Below are 16,107 nucleotides of genomic sequence, written 5' to 3'. Positions count from 1 at the left end.
TCGTATTTCACATTTGAAGAGAGAGCTACCGTGCTTTATTACCAGTTAATTAACAGTTAAGGACAAAGTAGGTAGGTGAAAGCACTAGTAAAAAGTTCAAAGTACTTTAATTTTAAAGATGGTATCTAACAGCAACACGTACAATACCCCATGAATCTGATTTACACCTGAAAACTTGAAAGGTATTTTTCAAAGGACTGCTGTTCTTCTTATGCTATACTGCAAAAGTTTTAACATCCTCCAATTCCTGTAATTCAATAAGTTTCATTGAATTATTTCAGGGAAACAGCAAGGAGTTATGTCTAACCTGTGAATTGATGTAGGCAGAGCATAAATGCTTTGTGATTGATATAACACAGTGATTTCTGAGGAATTCCACAGGACATCAGTTCAGAATAAGAAAGCATAAGCAAATTATATTTAGAAATAAGAAGATAAGCAATCCAAAACAGGTTAATTTAATTCCAAGTGTTTCCATTAACAATCAAAAAGTTAAGTGTTTCAAAGATGCACTGAACTCTTATTCTGTACCACATTCAAGATCTAACGATGTAAACGAGCAGTTCTCTACTCCCTTCTGCTCAGATATTCTACTGATGCTTTAAAGATGACATTTAGCAAATCCTCGAATTTTAATTGAGAAGCTCAGTGCAGAGCTAAAGCATCTTTTCACCTGTCCATCCAGATTCACATGCACCATTTCCCATCACAACAAGAGAGCATACTGAACAGGATTATTTCAAAAGCAAAATACTAAGAAGGGCTCTCTTTTGCTCAGGGAGCAGCTAAAAAGCACATCATCTTTCCTTCAATATCAAGGCAAAATCCTGACAAGGAAAAATTTTATTTGCAATAAAATATTTGCAATTAGTTGAAACATCTGAGTCGCTCAAATTAGTATAATCCTAAAAATATTTCAGCCCCACTATTAACTATACTTAATACCCCCAAGAACACATATAGTTTTATTCTTATAAAAAAGAAGACAAGAAAGCAAGTTAATCATGAAGCACTTGAACCTTTGTGCAACTGCCTCAAGGGACAGGGAAGCAGAGCCTCTGTCTTCCTTCAGGTGTGCTCCTCAACAGGAGGTTTCCCAAAGCAGTAACTCAAGCAGTGAACAGACCACTTCTGCGGCATTAATTTCAGTCTTAACACATCCACTCAGAGCCTGCTTGTTAAAAGTACAAGTGCCACGGTCAAGGACACACTTTAATACCTATCTGTCCTTGGTTACATTCTCAGGCTGATTTTTGAAGGTCTTGCTTTGCACCTTTCCCAACCCTCCCAACGTCTCAATTCTGCAGTTATACCAAACAAATAAACACTCTGAAGAAAGCATTGTGTCTCTTCAATTCTCTGCCACAGCCCAGTGGATAAATGTTTCTGTGGGCTCCCCCACAACTACCATCACTTTATTTTCACACAAGCCTTACAACGCACTCTGCTGAACAGCCACATCCTGATGCCCTTTGATCACATGTACAAAAACAGTTAACATGAGGGATGAAACTCCAGGGGGGTCAGACAGGAAACATAAACCTGGAAATAATTTCCTAAGCATCACCTAAGAGTGATCATCCTAAGAGAATAAAAGTTTGGGTGGTGTTTTTAGTAGCCTAGCTAGTTTCAGTGACTTTTACCACATGGATGGAGTTCCACTATGGCATCACTATGGCTACTTGAAGACATTTGCCACAAGGCTTACACCAAAGGCCAGGACCTCCTTCTGACTTGTTTCTATTACCAAATGCACTCAGCATACAAAAAAACCCCACATAACTTATCTGAAATGTTATCTCAGTCTGAGTGTGCAGACGCAGCCTAGTGACATACACAGATTTAATACTGGGCCAGAAACACACACAAAGACAAGCACATTATTTCCAAAGATCTTTCCTACTCCCAAAATACACCGTAAGGGGAATTATTTAAACTAGCTTTAAATTTCCTTAACATAATAATTTACAAAAACAACTGCTCAATTTAATCTTTTTATTTATAAACAGACAGGGAAACATGTTTAAAAGATCCATTTGACCTGTCACAGCAATTCAAAGGTAACAAAGCATAACCTAGGAAAGCACAGTGAAAGTCACCAATTTTTTCTTTCTTAAATTGCCTAAGATCAAAAACTGCAGTCTTTACAAACACTATTCTGGTGCATCCAATGAGATTATCTGACTCTCATTGCGTATGCCTTCCCTATCTCCATATCTTCTTTAAATACTAAGCAGATATAAACACCCACGATCTTGTTTCCACAAGGCCCAAAACTGTCCTACCTGACAGTGATCAGGAACCAGAACCTCTAAATTGACATTTTTCATTGACAGACCTAATGAACACAAAGCCATGGCTGACTGTCACTGCTGAACAATGCAAGCAGGAATCCCTTCCCTGAGCCTCCGGAGGGATCCTCACCTGCTGGCACAGAGAACATGGCACTGCTCCTGGGAAGCCACAAGGGGGGAACAGCCTGGCCTTTCAGACAGGAAGCAAAACAGCATTACTGACAGTGGCACTTGCACAAAGGGCTCTACTACAAGAAGTGACAGTGCCCAGCCTGGTTAATTTAATTTTCTCTCTGACTAAGATAGAAAGATGATAAGCAGAAACATGAAGCAAAGGAACCACCCTTCTGCTTTGGACAGCCTCGCTATGTAAAGCTGCATTTGAAAAGCTGTATGCCACCATTACATTTTTACATTTTTATCCGAAAACATTTAACTTTAGAGGATACCTCCAGCTGCAGCTGCAACATTCAGAAAGAAAATCTTACACTTACTTCCCTGAAGACAGTATTTCAAACCCCAAATATACATACACTGATCACAAAATAGCAAAATTGCACCCAAAGACATCAGACTTTCTGGTGGAATGGGTTTTTTGTTTGGTTTTGTCACTTGGGGATTTTTTTTGTGGTTTGGGTTCTTTTTTTTTTTTTTAAGAAAAATATTAAATACAAAGACATTGCACATTCTTAAAAATTACATCAAACTATCTACTGAAATCTTTCTAACACGGAGTTTAATTTTAAAATACAATCTGCAAGAAACTCTTGTGGTTTGGTTTCTTTTTTTTTTTTTTAAGAAAAATATTAAATACAAAGACATTGCACATTCTTAAAAATTACATCAAACTATCTACTGAAATCTTTCTAACACGGAGTTTAATTTTAAAATACAATCTGCAAGAAACTCTAATTTCTTTCATATTTAAAGATATTTGAAAATACTGCTGACTTGGTTGCAGGGCAAAAAATCACTTGTAATTTCCATAAATCTGTGCTCATATTTGAACACTCCCTTAAATTCAATTCAGCCACCACCAGTGCCCACACCTTTGCCCTTCTCCTTTCATCTATTCTTCTTCAAGCCCTAAACAGAGCTTCTCTCTCATGAGAAAAAACATCCAAACCCAGACACTGACTGCAAAATGGTTTTCAATTCATTCTGACTGCACATTTCACTCTTGTCCCCTCGCACATTCCACATCCTGTTTGTCTATTTCCAAGAGCTTAAGATATGTTTCACTTTGTGTTCCCAGCCTAAAAGCGCTGCAAAAATAGCTGGTGTCTCAATGCTTCCTTAATAAAAACAATTATTTGTTCCATAGCTTAATTCCTTCCTGCTTCTCTAAAACTGTTAACCAGGGAGTGGATGTTAAGAGCACACTGCATCCACAAGGTGACATCCAGTAATTGGTCTAGAAGAGGATCCTCTACCAATAAAAGTCAGAAACCTTTACGTTATAGGTCAAGGGCACAAGACCTTCAAACGAGGGCACTGAGAGTTCAGGGAAAGCACGCCTTTTCTCACCATTCCCTCCCCTTTAAGCTACTTTCTAATAATGAGAAAGGGTTCAGTCCAAAAAATTCTGGGTGTGCCAAGTACCACCATCCACAGGCATTTTAAATAACTTCTCACACTGAGGCTCAATTACAAACACTCTGTACAGCCTAAAACACACAGCACAATTCTGACAGAATAAAAATTTCAGTATCACAAGTGACATTTCATTGTCCTGCTCAGGTTAAGTATCTTTTCCACCTTTGAGACTGGCAGTATAAACAGCAATATACAAGTGGCTTTGAATTTTAATATGTTGCTAAATAGCGAAAGTTATTTCAGTGCTTTACAACAGCCACTTTAAATACACAACAGCGGCACTAAACCACCCCACTCTCAGCGAAAAAAATCCCAACCACACTCCCGTCCGCAACGATTTAAAGACAGAAACGTAAAGATAAGCACAGGGGAGGTTGCACAATAACACATGATCTTCCCTATCACATGCTTGGCAGCGCGCTCGCTGCCCGGCGATACCCGGTCAGACCCCGGGGCACTCCGGGCTCCCCGGCACGGGGCCACGGGGGCGGGCGGCCCGCGGGCAGCGCAGCGCGGGGCTGCGGGAGCCGCGGAGCCTCTCCCATTCAATCCCGCACCGGGCACGGCGGGCAGCGCCCGGCTGCACGCCCGGCGCCCTCTCCGCCGGCACTTACGCTCGAAGTCGGAGTCGGACTCGTCGTCGCCGCGGTCGGGCTCCTCGTCGCCGTTGGACTCGGTCTGCATGGGCTCCCCGTCGAAGCTGACCACCCTGCGGCCGCCGCCCGCCTCCTGGTCGCGGGCATCCCGCAGGCGGGCGAAGTACTCGGCGGCGAAGCCCAGCAGGTCGGACGGCCGGTGCCGCAGCACCTCCACCGTGTAGCCCTGCAGCAGCTCGGTCAGGCCCGGCGGGATCTCGATGCTCATGGTGCCGGACACCCGGGAGGCCGCCTCGCCTCCCTTCCTCCCACCCTCCCTCCGTCCGTCCCTCCCCGCGTGCGCGGCCGGCGGTGCCGGAGGCGGTGGCGGTGCGGGCTCAGGGCCTCCCAGACGGGCGCGGACCGACTCCCGCCGCTCCGGTCACGGCACCGGGAGCGGGGAAGGCTGGGCTGGAGACGGCATGGGTCCCTGCGAGCGTACCTGGGTGGCTCTGCTCGCTGGAAAACTGAGAGGTGCCCGCCGTTCTGCGCCCGCCGGAGTCGTTAAACCCCGGTCCCGGCGGGTTGGGCCGGTGTTGAGAAACCTCTGGGCCGCAGCTGGCGGCTGTGGGGAGCGGCGGAGGTCGGGCGGGCGCCTCCTCGCCGTCGTTGCTGCGGTTTTATTTTACTGTGCTTTCACATCAGTGGCCCCGTACACTCATTCCTTGTCAGAATCACAGAACAATTAGGTTGGAAAAGACCTCTGGGATCAGAGAGTGCAGCTTTGACCAAACACCGTCTTGTCTAGACCGTGACACTGAGGCCGCGTCCGGCGGCGGTGACTCCGCCACCTCCCTGAGCAGCCTGTTCCGATATCTGGTCACCCTTTCTGTGGAAGAATTCCACTTAATGTCCAACCTAAACCTCCGTGGCACAGTTTGAGGCCATTGCCTCTTGTCCTTTTGTCGGTGTCATGGGAGAAGAGACATCCCCACCTGGGTACACTCTCCTTCCGTGTGCGTGTGGAGAGCAGCAAGATCACCCCGAGCTTCCTTTTCTCCACGCTGAACACCCGCAGCTCCCCAGCTTCTCCTCATCGGATTTGTGCTCCAGACCCTTCCTCAGCTCCGTTCCCTTCTCTGGGCTCCCTCCAGCACCTCAGTGTCCTTCCTGAGCTGCGGGGCCCAGACCCAGACACAGCAGTCAAGGTGCGGCCATGCCAAGGACAGAGGTTCTCCTTCCCCACGGAGCACGTGAGGGTGTTTCAAAGCTCCCCCAGGAACAGGAGAACGAGGGGGTTTTGACCTTGGTCAGATCCAATTGAACTTCCATCCAGTTCTTGGTTGGAGTTATATTTAGGACCTATGACCCTTGGATTCTCGTCAGAATTATGTTATTAGAGAACAATTCTTTAGTCAGTGCAAGGTTTTCACACCTTTTGGTAAACACTGAATAGAGCCATGATATCGTCTGAAAGGGTGGCAGTAGTATTGATCTGATAATAATAAAGTGTTACAGATAAGAATTTCAGAAAAATTAAACGCAGAATCATAGAATGGTTTGGTTTGGAAGGAACCCTAAAGGTCACCTAGTTCCAAACCCTCTGCCATGGCCAGGAACACCTCCCACTAGACCAGGTTGCTCCAAGCCCCATCCAATCTGGCCTTGAACGCCTCCAGGCATGGGGCATCCACAACTCTGCAGGACCTGTGCCAGTGCCTCGTCACCCACATCACTGCTGATACGTGTGAGCCTTGGAGATACCCGTTCAAATGCCCTTAAATGCGCTTTATTCAGATTTCTGCTGGTGCTTGCTGTACAAAACCTGTTATCTGTGTGTACAAGGGAGGTTTGGCAGATGCCCAGGGGCTGCGTGGAGTGGAGCCATGAGCCCTTAAGGTTTGACGTTGCTGGGAAGCTCATCCTGGGACAAAACAGACCTGTGCAAACATGACTCAAGGAGAATACGGATGTTGGCTTAGTGACACCGCTGCGTGTAGTCAGTGTACATATTTTCATTTCATTCTTCTTTTGTTTCAATAATAAAACAGCAAAAACCAACTCGTTCTCAAAATATGAAATTTCACTTAGAAGCCCAGAACTGGCTGAGGCAGCGTTACTGTGTGTTTTGGTTTTGTTTGCTCGTGTGCCAGAGAGCCCCCTCGCTGATCCAGATGGTTCTCACTGCACTCCCAGGTAAAGGAGCCTGTTCATGGCTCTGCACCGAGGGCACTGCCACAGCACCACATCCAGGGCTTTTCCTGAAGCCTCTCACCGAGGGAGGCCAGTTGTAAAGCTCATGGCACATAAAGGTGTTCTTTGAAATGCAGCTCCCATATTTTCATATGGAGTAAGATTACATTGTACATCCATACAAAGTTGAAAAAAATTTTTTAAAAGCACAGGAGGTAGATTTGCCACATCTCAGCAGTTTATCCAAAGATTTTGCATGAAGCTGTTTCTCTTAATTTCTATTCTTTTCTACAGCAAGGACAACAGTTGCTCTATTGCCTTTTTCAAAAGATAATTGATACTGATTTTTCGTTTGCCTTTCCTACCATTATTGTCTGTCTGATGGTCTCAAACATTATGAGAGCATATTTCACTGCTCAATATATGTACTTTAGCTGTTGACAGTACTGGTACAGAGAAAGATTCTGATCAATGAGAAAACTATGGTTAATCCCCCCACAAAATTAAGATTTCTGACAAGATCTTAACTTTGCTGATTGGGTGCTGAAGATATTGCTGGTGATGAAGAGGTTAAAATGAAAATTTAAAAATTCTGTAAAAATAGTGAAACAAAATACCAATAAAAAGCACTGGCAAGAACGTTCAAAGGAAGAAAGGGAAAGTCTAATTCCAAGGGAGTAAATTTTAAAAATTCTGTAGAAATGGTGAAACAAAATACCAATAAAAAGCAAGAACGTTCAAAGGAAGAAAGGGAAAGTCTAATTCCAAGGGAGTACACTTATTTCTCTTTCCCACTCTTTTGCACAACAGCCAGCCACCTTACAGTTGCCTGCTTTTGGCATTAGTCAGCTCTTGTATTAACTTTTAATGTTTGTTGATAATTTTGTGTCATTTGTGTCTGTGAATATTAATCTAGTTATTTATTTGAAAAAAATGTGTTACCAGTAAATATTGTTAATTCTCTGAAGGGCTACATTGTATTGGCCTTCTGATATTTATATGTCCGCACACAACTAATCAGCTTCAGGGGAAAGTAAAGAGCAGAGCTCTGTTTATTCTCTTCCTGAAGGTCAACGGACAAAATCAAAAGCATCCAAGGTCACACAAAGTGCATTTTCAAGTTGATTTACGCCACGGTTTATCCTGTTTTTTATATACCTTTTTTTTGGGTAAACAGCAGAACTGAAGACACAAATATGAGAGAAGCTTGTTGGAGATCAAGTTAATTGTTACAGTGCCTGCTGTGCATACAGAGAGCACATCATACACTTTCTTTCTCCCTAAATTTGCATAATTTTTAAAATTATTACTATAATAAGCATTCACATTAAAAGAATGTTAGAAAATAAATTAGAAAATGCACTTGCAGCCTTAATTTGCTCCCCTTTATAATAACATTTTTAATTCAGGCACCATGACCAATGCAATTTCTTTTCTCTGGCTTCATGGCACGTTCAGCAGCCAGTATGGAGTTAGATAAGTCTTGTGTAGCTGATGAAGCTGGTCCCCACAGCATTCCTATCAATATATATATATATTTCAGTATATAGTTCTCCTAATCATTTCTTAGTGGCTGAAAGCTATTCCCAAATACACCACGTGTCTGTGCTCCCAAATGGTGAAGTCTCTTCCCTTTACTCTGCCTCTTCTACCCAGACCTGTGTGACTTTGATGTGTCATTAGTGAAACTGTTATGGAGCTTCAGTGCTTGTCCTGCTCAGGCAGGAGCTGCAATGTTGCCAGCAGAAAAAGCAAAATAGTCTGTGTAGTCTTGCACTGGGGAAAAATAATCAGATTAAACTTCCCGACTGGCTCCTTAAAAAGTAAAATAAATCCCTTTATAACGCATAATAATTCACTTCTCATAAACCTGTCAGCACAAGCCAGAGCTCAGACACTATATAAACATATGTACATCTTGGATTAATTACACTTGCCTTCAAATTCCATACAAGGATCATGCAAGAAAACACTAAATATTCTGATGACAGCTATTAGTGAACACAGCCTCACGTTTTCCACATCCCCCTGGTGCTGAAGCCAGTGACCAAGGTTTGTCACAGCAGCAAGTTCCAGAAGTTAAATACCTGTTAGATAAAGCAGCACTTCTTTTTCTAAGATCTGGAGCACTCCTCCCAGATTTACCAAATTACTCCTGCTCCTGGTTGTGCAGGATTTGGCAAATTATGTGATTTGTAAACCTTGATCTTACCTCAGCCCTCTCAAAATTAAGGTCTGACAGTCCTACTGGTCTCTCCTCCAAAAGCAGCTGCTTCCCCAGGATGACATGAAATGCTGCTTTCTGTAGCTGCTCAGCTTCTCTGTGCCTTTCATGAGCACTGTGTGCAGTTCTGGTCTCCACAGCCCAAAATGTGGGCTCACCCTGGTTTCACACAGCAGAAAAATTGTTCTGTCTGTTTTGTTCTCCAACACTATTCCTTAGATTTTTTGGCTGCCACATCATTATGAACTGAATGTGTCCAGTCTTCATTTTAAGACATAAAGAGATGAAAAAAATCCCACTTCCCTTGCTCTGTTCTCCCATGGCTGACCACCCTCATTGTAAAAAACATGCTGAGTTTTGCATTTTAACTTTTCTATGTTTAACATTCAAATGTTTTTCTACCCACTGCTTGCTCCAATTGCTGCAAATGTGCATAAACATCATATAACTTTGTGCATAATGTCCACAAACCATCTGAGTTTGGATTTTACCAGGAGTAATAGTAACAAACAAGTGGTCCTGGGCTTCAAAACCAGGGTGTAGAGATCCTTGAACACCATGTGCTACATGAAACTGCTTCTCCTGCCTCTCTGTGGTTCCTTCTGAGGAAAGTGCTAAATCTCAGAAACCAAACTTAGGTTTGCTTGTGACAGTAAGCAAGATTTAGTATGTATTTTTGTTAGCCTTTAGAGTGAATAGCTTGAGTACTGTATACTTCAGTAAATCATGTGGGACTGTCTATCAATAGTACAAAGACAGGAGAAAAAAAATCAACCTTTTTTAAAATAAATACATATAAATAAATGTGTCAGCTTGAAATTTGTTACCTTGACACTACCTTTAGTCCATCAAAAATATTTTGGATAATTCTTAGAAAGATTTTCGCTGCATTTGTTGATAAATGTCAAAGTATGAAGTTGGGAGAAACATCTGTATAAATGTCCAGATTTTCATTGGTGTCATTTAGTTTATGAACACAGAAAGCACTGATTCTGTTTGTAACAATTACAAGTTTTCAGGCAGTAGAAAACACCAAGCTTAAAATACCTGATTTTGTAAGTCATCTGACCTAGGTGTTACCTAGATGTAAAAAGAAATACCTCTGACATGTCATACTTGTGATGTAAAATGGCACGTGTTTGAATCTAGATAAAAGTAGTATCTGTGACATAAGACGTGTGGGATGACCACGTTGTTTTAGCTACCCTGAGTAACACTGTATAGCAGATGTAGAGTTTATGGTTGCCACGTCAGAGGAGCCCTGAGCAACAGCCCTGCTGTGTAAACAGGGAATATTCAAATAAGGACTTAGCTAAACCCTTGGTTCTCTAGCATACAAAGTGGTAGCTGTACCCATTTTGGTTGTACTTTCATTTCTGGCCCCAGCACTGAAAACATTACATTAAGACCTTCTCCACAGAGGTTGGTATGAATTCTGGGCCGAGAGAACTGGTGGGAACAGACTTTTATGTGAGTCCCATTGTAGCCAGTCACTCACTGGGTAGGGCTATGTTGGCCTTAGAGTACACAGACATCACTACTAAATAAAGATAGAAGGTTTTGCTTTGTTTTAAGAGAAGAAAGAAAATTAATCTCCCTGTAACTTGTTCAAAGACTAATCTGAATCCAAACTATCAATTGCTGTCTGTGTTTTCCAGCAGAACCTGTTCAAACACAAGTTTGTTGATGTTGAGGGGTTTGTCATACAAAGAGCTCTGAAATTTATTTCTTCCTTGAGCCTTTGCCTTAAAATCTGGAATTGTCTTTTGCTGTATGTACAAACTTGTCCCCTCCCCATCTTCTCCTGACATTTCCACCTGACACAGTCCAGGTTATGAGCATTTCTGTACTGGGTCCCAACCTGCCGCTACCCAGACATTTATAGCTTTGTCACTGTTGCTACACTCCTGTTTTCACATCTTCTGCTTTCCCCTTTGTAGACTGAATGTTATTAACCATTTATCACACTTGGCATTTGCCCATTTGTCATGTATCTTCACTAGATGCTTGTAAAATAACAATTGCCCTTCCCTTCACCTCCAAAGTTTACCCTATATCCACAATCTGTCCCTCACCCCATCTTGTTTATCTCCTCTGGGGGAGCACCTTGAGCCTCCTTCCAGATCTCTCTCTGCTCTTGCAGCATCTGATCTCTCTCTGAGACAGAAGCCACAGCTCCTTTGCTCTCTGGCCATGTTTGTTGGTGTCACCAGAAGCCACTGACACATTTCACTGTTCTCAGTGTTTGTGTCCTGCCCTTCGGTGTACACAGATCCATCCCAGACACAGAAGTGCTGTACATGAACATTGGGCAATACTGTGATGAAGGGCTCATTTTACAGGTCAGCATGGTGTGTTAAGTAATTCCAAGTGCTGGAATTGCAGTATTAAATGTAAATTTCAACAGCAAAAATTAGCTTCATCCAGCAAATCCCCAAATTTTTGTATTTGCCTCTGAAAACCCTTTTGTTGGCTTCATTACAGCTGTTAGCACTTGTTTTAATTAAACTCACAGCACAGTATGAAGATGAGTTAACCAGTTTTCAGAGAAAATCAGTAAGCAGTTCCTATTCTATTTCACTGTCATTCTTCACATCCTGTGCTTTGGTGTACATTATGAAAATGCTGGTAGAGAATTCTGTATCTCAGGGGAGGATAATGAAGATATGGAACTTCTCACTTCTAGGCTGGTTTTCCAATTCAGTTTAGGTTCTTAAGTTTTATAGAAGTATTTGATGTTTGACTGGAGCTTGGATGTCTCCATTCAAGGAAACAGGTGGTCTTATCATCCAAGGCAGAGGATTATAAGGCCACCTCACCATGTCCAGATCCCTCTTTGTCAGTCTCAGCAAAAAATGATTGGTTTGTAGAGCTGAGAAATGCTTGCTGCCTTCAACTATGATTTAAATCATGTCTGCATAGGAAACTAATTGAATGGGTGTTCCGTGTAGAGTGCTGTTCCTGAGGGGGGTTTTAACTTTAATTCCAAGGCTATCAGCCCAGAAGAGTTGCATTAGGAAAAGAGGAAAAGAATAATCTTGTTTTAGAGAATGCAGCAGCACTGCCTTTTGTTGCAGTTGCTTTGAAGTGTCTCTCCATTGACATCTAGTGTCCGTGCAGGAAGATCTTTAGATTCCTCACAGCCGTGCTGGCAATATTTATCTATAAATTTTTAAAGATTTTTTCCTTGTGTAGTTATTAAGAGCTCTTATTGATCATACCAGGTCAGCCAGTAGGTGAGACTGATGGTGCAAACGCAGCAATCTCTCCTAACAGTGACATCAGAGACATCCATATATGTCTGGGTTCTGAATGGCTCCAGGAACCCTTTTCAGTGCTTTGCAGTGCAAAAATATTATCCCTTTTTTATTTTTTCTGTAAACGCCTGCAAAATATTTTAAATCTGTATCTCTTTCCTCAGAGCATACAAGCGATTGTGAACAAATTAATATTCAATACAGGTCTTAAGAAGTATTCTATTTTGTATTCAGGCATTATTCTAATTATATTTAATTAAAGAAGAGTCTTTTCAATTATAGAAATCTCTTCTATACACTCTATTTTATCACTGAAAGGTACTTAATAAAGGAGTGGCTTCATTCTTGAAATGGTGAGAGTTATTTTCATATTTATTTCTTTCTACTGTAGAAATCCCAAGTTTTTTCAAAACCATTTGTTTTCCTTTTGCAAAATCTTGAACAACGGCAGTGAGCAATTAATCATGTCATTACTGTACACTTTGCTCTGTGAGCAGCTCTTCCTTTGCAGTACTTCCTCCTGCTCCTTCAGTCAGCCTGAAGTGCTTCTGTTGGGTTGTGCACACAGGGGCTGTGCCAGAGTCACAGCCACACCGTGCCTGGTCCTAGACTGATGTGAAGTCCTTCCCTACTCGGAAAACACCCTGTGCATTCATACTTGGATCATTTCCATTGTTATCTGCTCACAAAGGCAGTTATTCCAAATAAATTATATTATGAAAGCTTAACAAGATATGTTGTCCTAGTATGTGTGTTGCAGCTTCAGGAAAAGACAAGTGGTTCAAGGATCACACCAGACACAGCTTCTGGCCATGATGGACTCTGTGTATCCAGGAGGCTCATGGGCTCCATCATTTCTTGGCAATGTTTTTGTGATTCATCCTTTTCCAGCCTTTCCTCAATGTCTCATAAGCCCTAGATGAGCTCTCTCTTGAATTGGTGATACCTGACATAGTAGGGTCCTGTCCTTGCCAGCTGGTGGAAGTTACTAGTGTGAAAATAATAGAACTTTGCCTTGGAACAGCAGGAAACCTGCTGGAAAAGAGCTGGAGCAGCCTTGAAATTCTCCTGTGAAAGTCAGAGGAGAGTGAAACAGTATTTTCCACCATTTCTGGAAAAGGAGCAGTCATCAGTTTCTATGGACAGTTCCATATTTTCCCTCTTTCTCCTTTCAGTGTTCTGTTATTTAAAAATGCTCATTACATTAACTGTCAGAGAGCCTGTGTTGAAAGAACCTGCTGAATCAATGCATCCAGAATAAGAATGACAGCATCATTAAGATGTATCCTGCTTGGATTATTCATAATTTAACTATAAAGCAAAACATGTGATCATGAGTAATAAAGGAATGTGACATAAATTACTTCATTCAGAGCAGTGCATTAATGCAGGCACTGGCAAAGCTGCTGCAACAGCAGCTGGAGCCTTTAATTGCAACTGCTTATAACTGGGGTTTCAATTAGGTGTTTATGTCTGGTTTTGCCATGATCGTTTGGCCAGCCCAACTTTTCGTCCCCGATAGGACTCGGTGCTTCCAGCAGCCCCAGATTTTCCCTCCGTGGCGTCAACGGAAGGAGGCAGGAGCCAAGAGCATCGTGTTGCTATGGCAACGCATCCCACTTCCCTGGGGATGATGTTGCCTCGGCGACACCGGGCGGGCAATGCCGCGGATCAAATGGGCTCGGAGCAGCTGCCCCTGGAAAGCAGGAGGGCTCCGGGAGCACGGGAGCCCGAGGTTCATGGGCTGCTGGACCCTGCACTCACTGCAGGCTCCGGGCAGGGGAGGCTGACCCGTCTCTGCGGTCCGTCAGGTACTGAGACGAGGCTACAGCCACAAGGAGCTCCCCAGCATCACCTGGTGTGTTAAAATAAGATGGGCGGCAGGAAAGCCAGTGTCAGAGGGAGGGGTTCTGCTGAAGGCAGCAAATGCTCGGGGCCACTGTCTGGTTCGTGTGATCAGGACCTGCAAACATAACACAGCATCAGCAGTCACTGTTGCACAATCCATCTGTGAATGGAGGTGAACTTGTACTTTGATTTCAGGGTAGCCCAGTGCTGCTTTTTACTGTGTCACATCCAGTACCCAGCACCCCGTAAGCAGCGGATTAATGATCAATTTACATAGGCAAATGCCTGTGTTACTGCTGTGAGCCTCCCTCCTGTGTGCCTGCAGGCACTCCAGCGACCAGCCCCAGCCCACAGGAAAGCAGGGACAGGATCTCAAGAGCCCCCAGACCCTTTGTCACAAGAGAGGTTTTGGATATCAGCACCAAACCTTCTCTGGACTTCACTGGAGCCCTCTGTGTAGCTGCCAGTAAGAAGAGGGGGTTCAAAGCTCATGGACTCCAGTTATGGACACCAGTCATCCATAGCTCTTGGAGAGCTATTTGAGAAGCAGGAGGATGATAAAGGACAGACAAAATTGCACAAGACAGGTAAATTCCTTGTAATTTGTCTGTCCCTACAGGAATCTCTTCTCCCTTCACACTGTTTCATTAAGAAGCCTCTTGCCTACTGTAATTAGCCCTTGAATAAACACCATGTCTGCAACACAAGCCTCTTGTCCTGATTTTGTGAGTTAGCAGTGTTTTGCTTTTTTTAAAAACCTTACACTAATTATTGCAGAAGAGCAGAGCCTGCTCCAGGGAGTCTGGTGTTACTTTTTGCCTGTGGAAATATTCCCATATGCTGCAGAACTGTGCTCAGTGGTGTTAACATACCTGGCTTTAAGTAGATATCGTCTGCACTTGCAGCTACACCCTACTACTTGCTCTATCCTTGTATTTCTGTATTTCTTACTCTCTCTGAGCCATTCTGTGTGCATTTTCCACAGAACATTAGCTCTCTTTCTTCTCACAATCAGAGCTATGGTTAATTGTGTTTACAAAGGATTCCTGAACTGTGGGAAATATTCCTCAGAATGTGCGGTTTTGCATCATTTAGCCTTGAAAGGATGCTGCTTCCCCTGACCTCTTGTTAGTTTTTTTCTCAATGACTCTGGTAATTACATCAGTAGCCTTGGGAGTCACAGTTTCCTTTCACATCTAGGAAAGATCCAACCTTTCCTTACCCTTTCTCAGTGGAATCACATGTCCAGTCGCTCCTGTTTTCTGTGGCTCAACTACACCAGCTCTTTTTCTGACTTCTTGTTTCACCCTTGTCCCAAATAAACTCTGCCACTTTCCTGGGTCATCGTTTCCACCACTCTACTTTTCTATGAAATTCTCCGTCTTTCTTCTCCTCTCCTGCAACAAACACATTTCTTATCTTTTCCATCGACTTCCTTTACAACCAGTCTTCAGTCAGGTCTGTCAGCATTTGTTCTGACATCATTGTCCCCAAAATTCTGACAGCACGTTGACACCACATCAAACAGATGTGTCAGTGTTTTTTCCACACCTTCCCACCACAGCTAGGCAGAGCTCTCCAAAAACATCTGCAAAGAGGGTTTGGGGCACAAAGACCAGCATGGTCCCACATGCTCCCTCCTGCTGAGGGGATTCATCTGCTGTGTTTCACTTATGTTTAAAATCCACCTGCCTTGAGAAAGGCTTTTTTTTTGCTTCAGCACACTGAGGAAGTGAAAAGTGGCAGCCAGGGGTGCACCTCAAACCCACACATTTCGGGTTCTGATGTCACCTCAGAGCCACTCGGTCCCCACACTGCTGTTCCACGTTCTCTGCAGTTGTGTGTGGGGGTTCCCTTTCAAACACACATAAGCAGTGTCAGGTCCTTGAGGCTGACCTGCAGTCAGCAAGAAGCTGTAGGCAACCTGCACAGAAAAAACCTGTTTCCTCTCTGTCTTCACACCTCTTTAAAGGAGACTGGTTTTTCTGAGTCACAGCTAATTCAAACCTGTTGGAAAAGATTCAGTCTAGATTTATACTACGGCTCAGAGGACATGAAAGACCATTTAGTGTTCAAAGTATTATTTTTAATTATTAATCAAGCTCCCTGTCTGGCTGAGC

General features: G+C 43.2%; 1 protein-coding gene across 1 annotated transcript in view; it reads right to left on the bottom strand.

The window, feature by feature from the left end:
* PRKAR2A (protein kinase cAMP-dependent type II regulatory subunit alpha) overlaps positions 1-4,921 on the bottom strand; it is a 60,657-nt gene extending 55,736 nt beyond the window's left edge. The window contains exon 1 of the mRNA XM_039733911.1: positions 4,505-4,921. Coding sequence (XP_039589845.1) covers positions 4,505-4,754 — 250 coding nt within the window. The 5' untranslated portion in view covers positions 4,755-4,921. The remainder of the gene's footprint in view (positions 1-4,504) is intronic.
* Between the last annotated feature and the right edge of the window lie 11,186 nt (positions 4,922-16,107).

This window comes from Passer montanus, unplaced genomic scaffold (genome assembly GCF_014805655.1).
Source record: "Passer montanus isolate IOZ18808 unplaced genomic scaffold, ASM1480565v1 scaffold9, whole genome shotgun sequence".
Lineage (NCBI taxonomy): Eukaryota > Metazoa > Chordata > Aves > Passeriformes > Passeridae > Passer > Passer montanus.
This window is presented reverse-complemented; position numbering and strand designations above follow the sequence as displayed.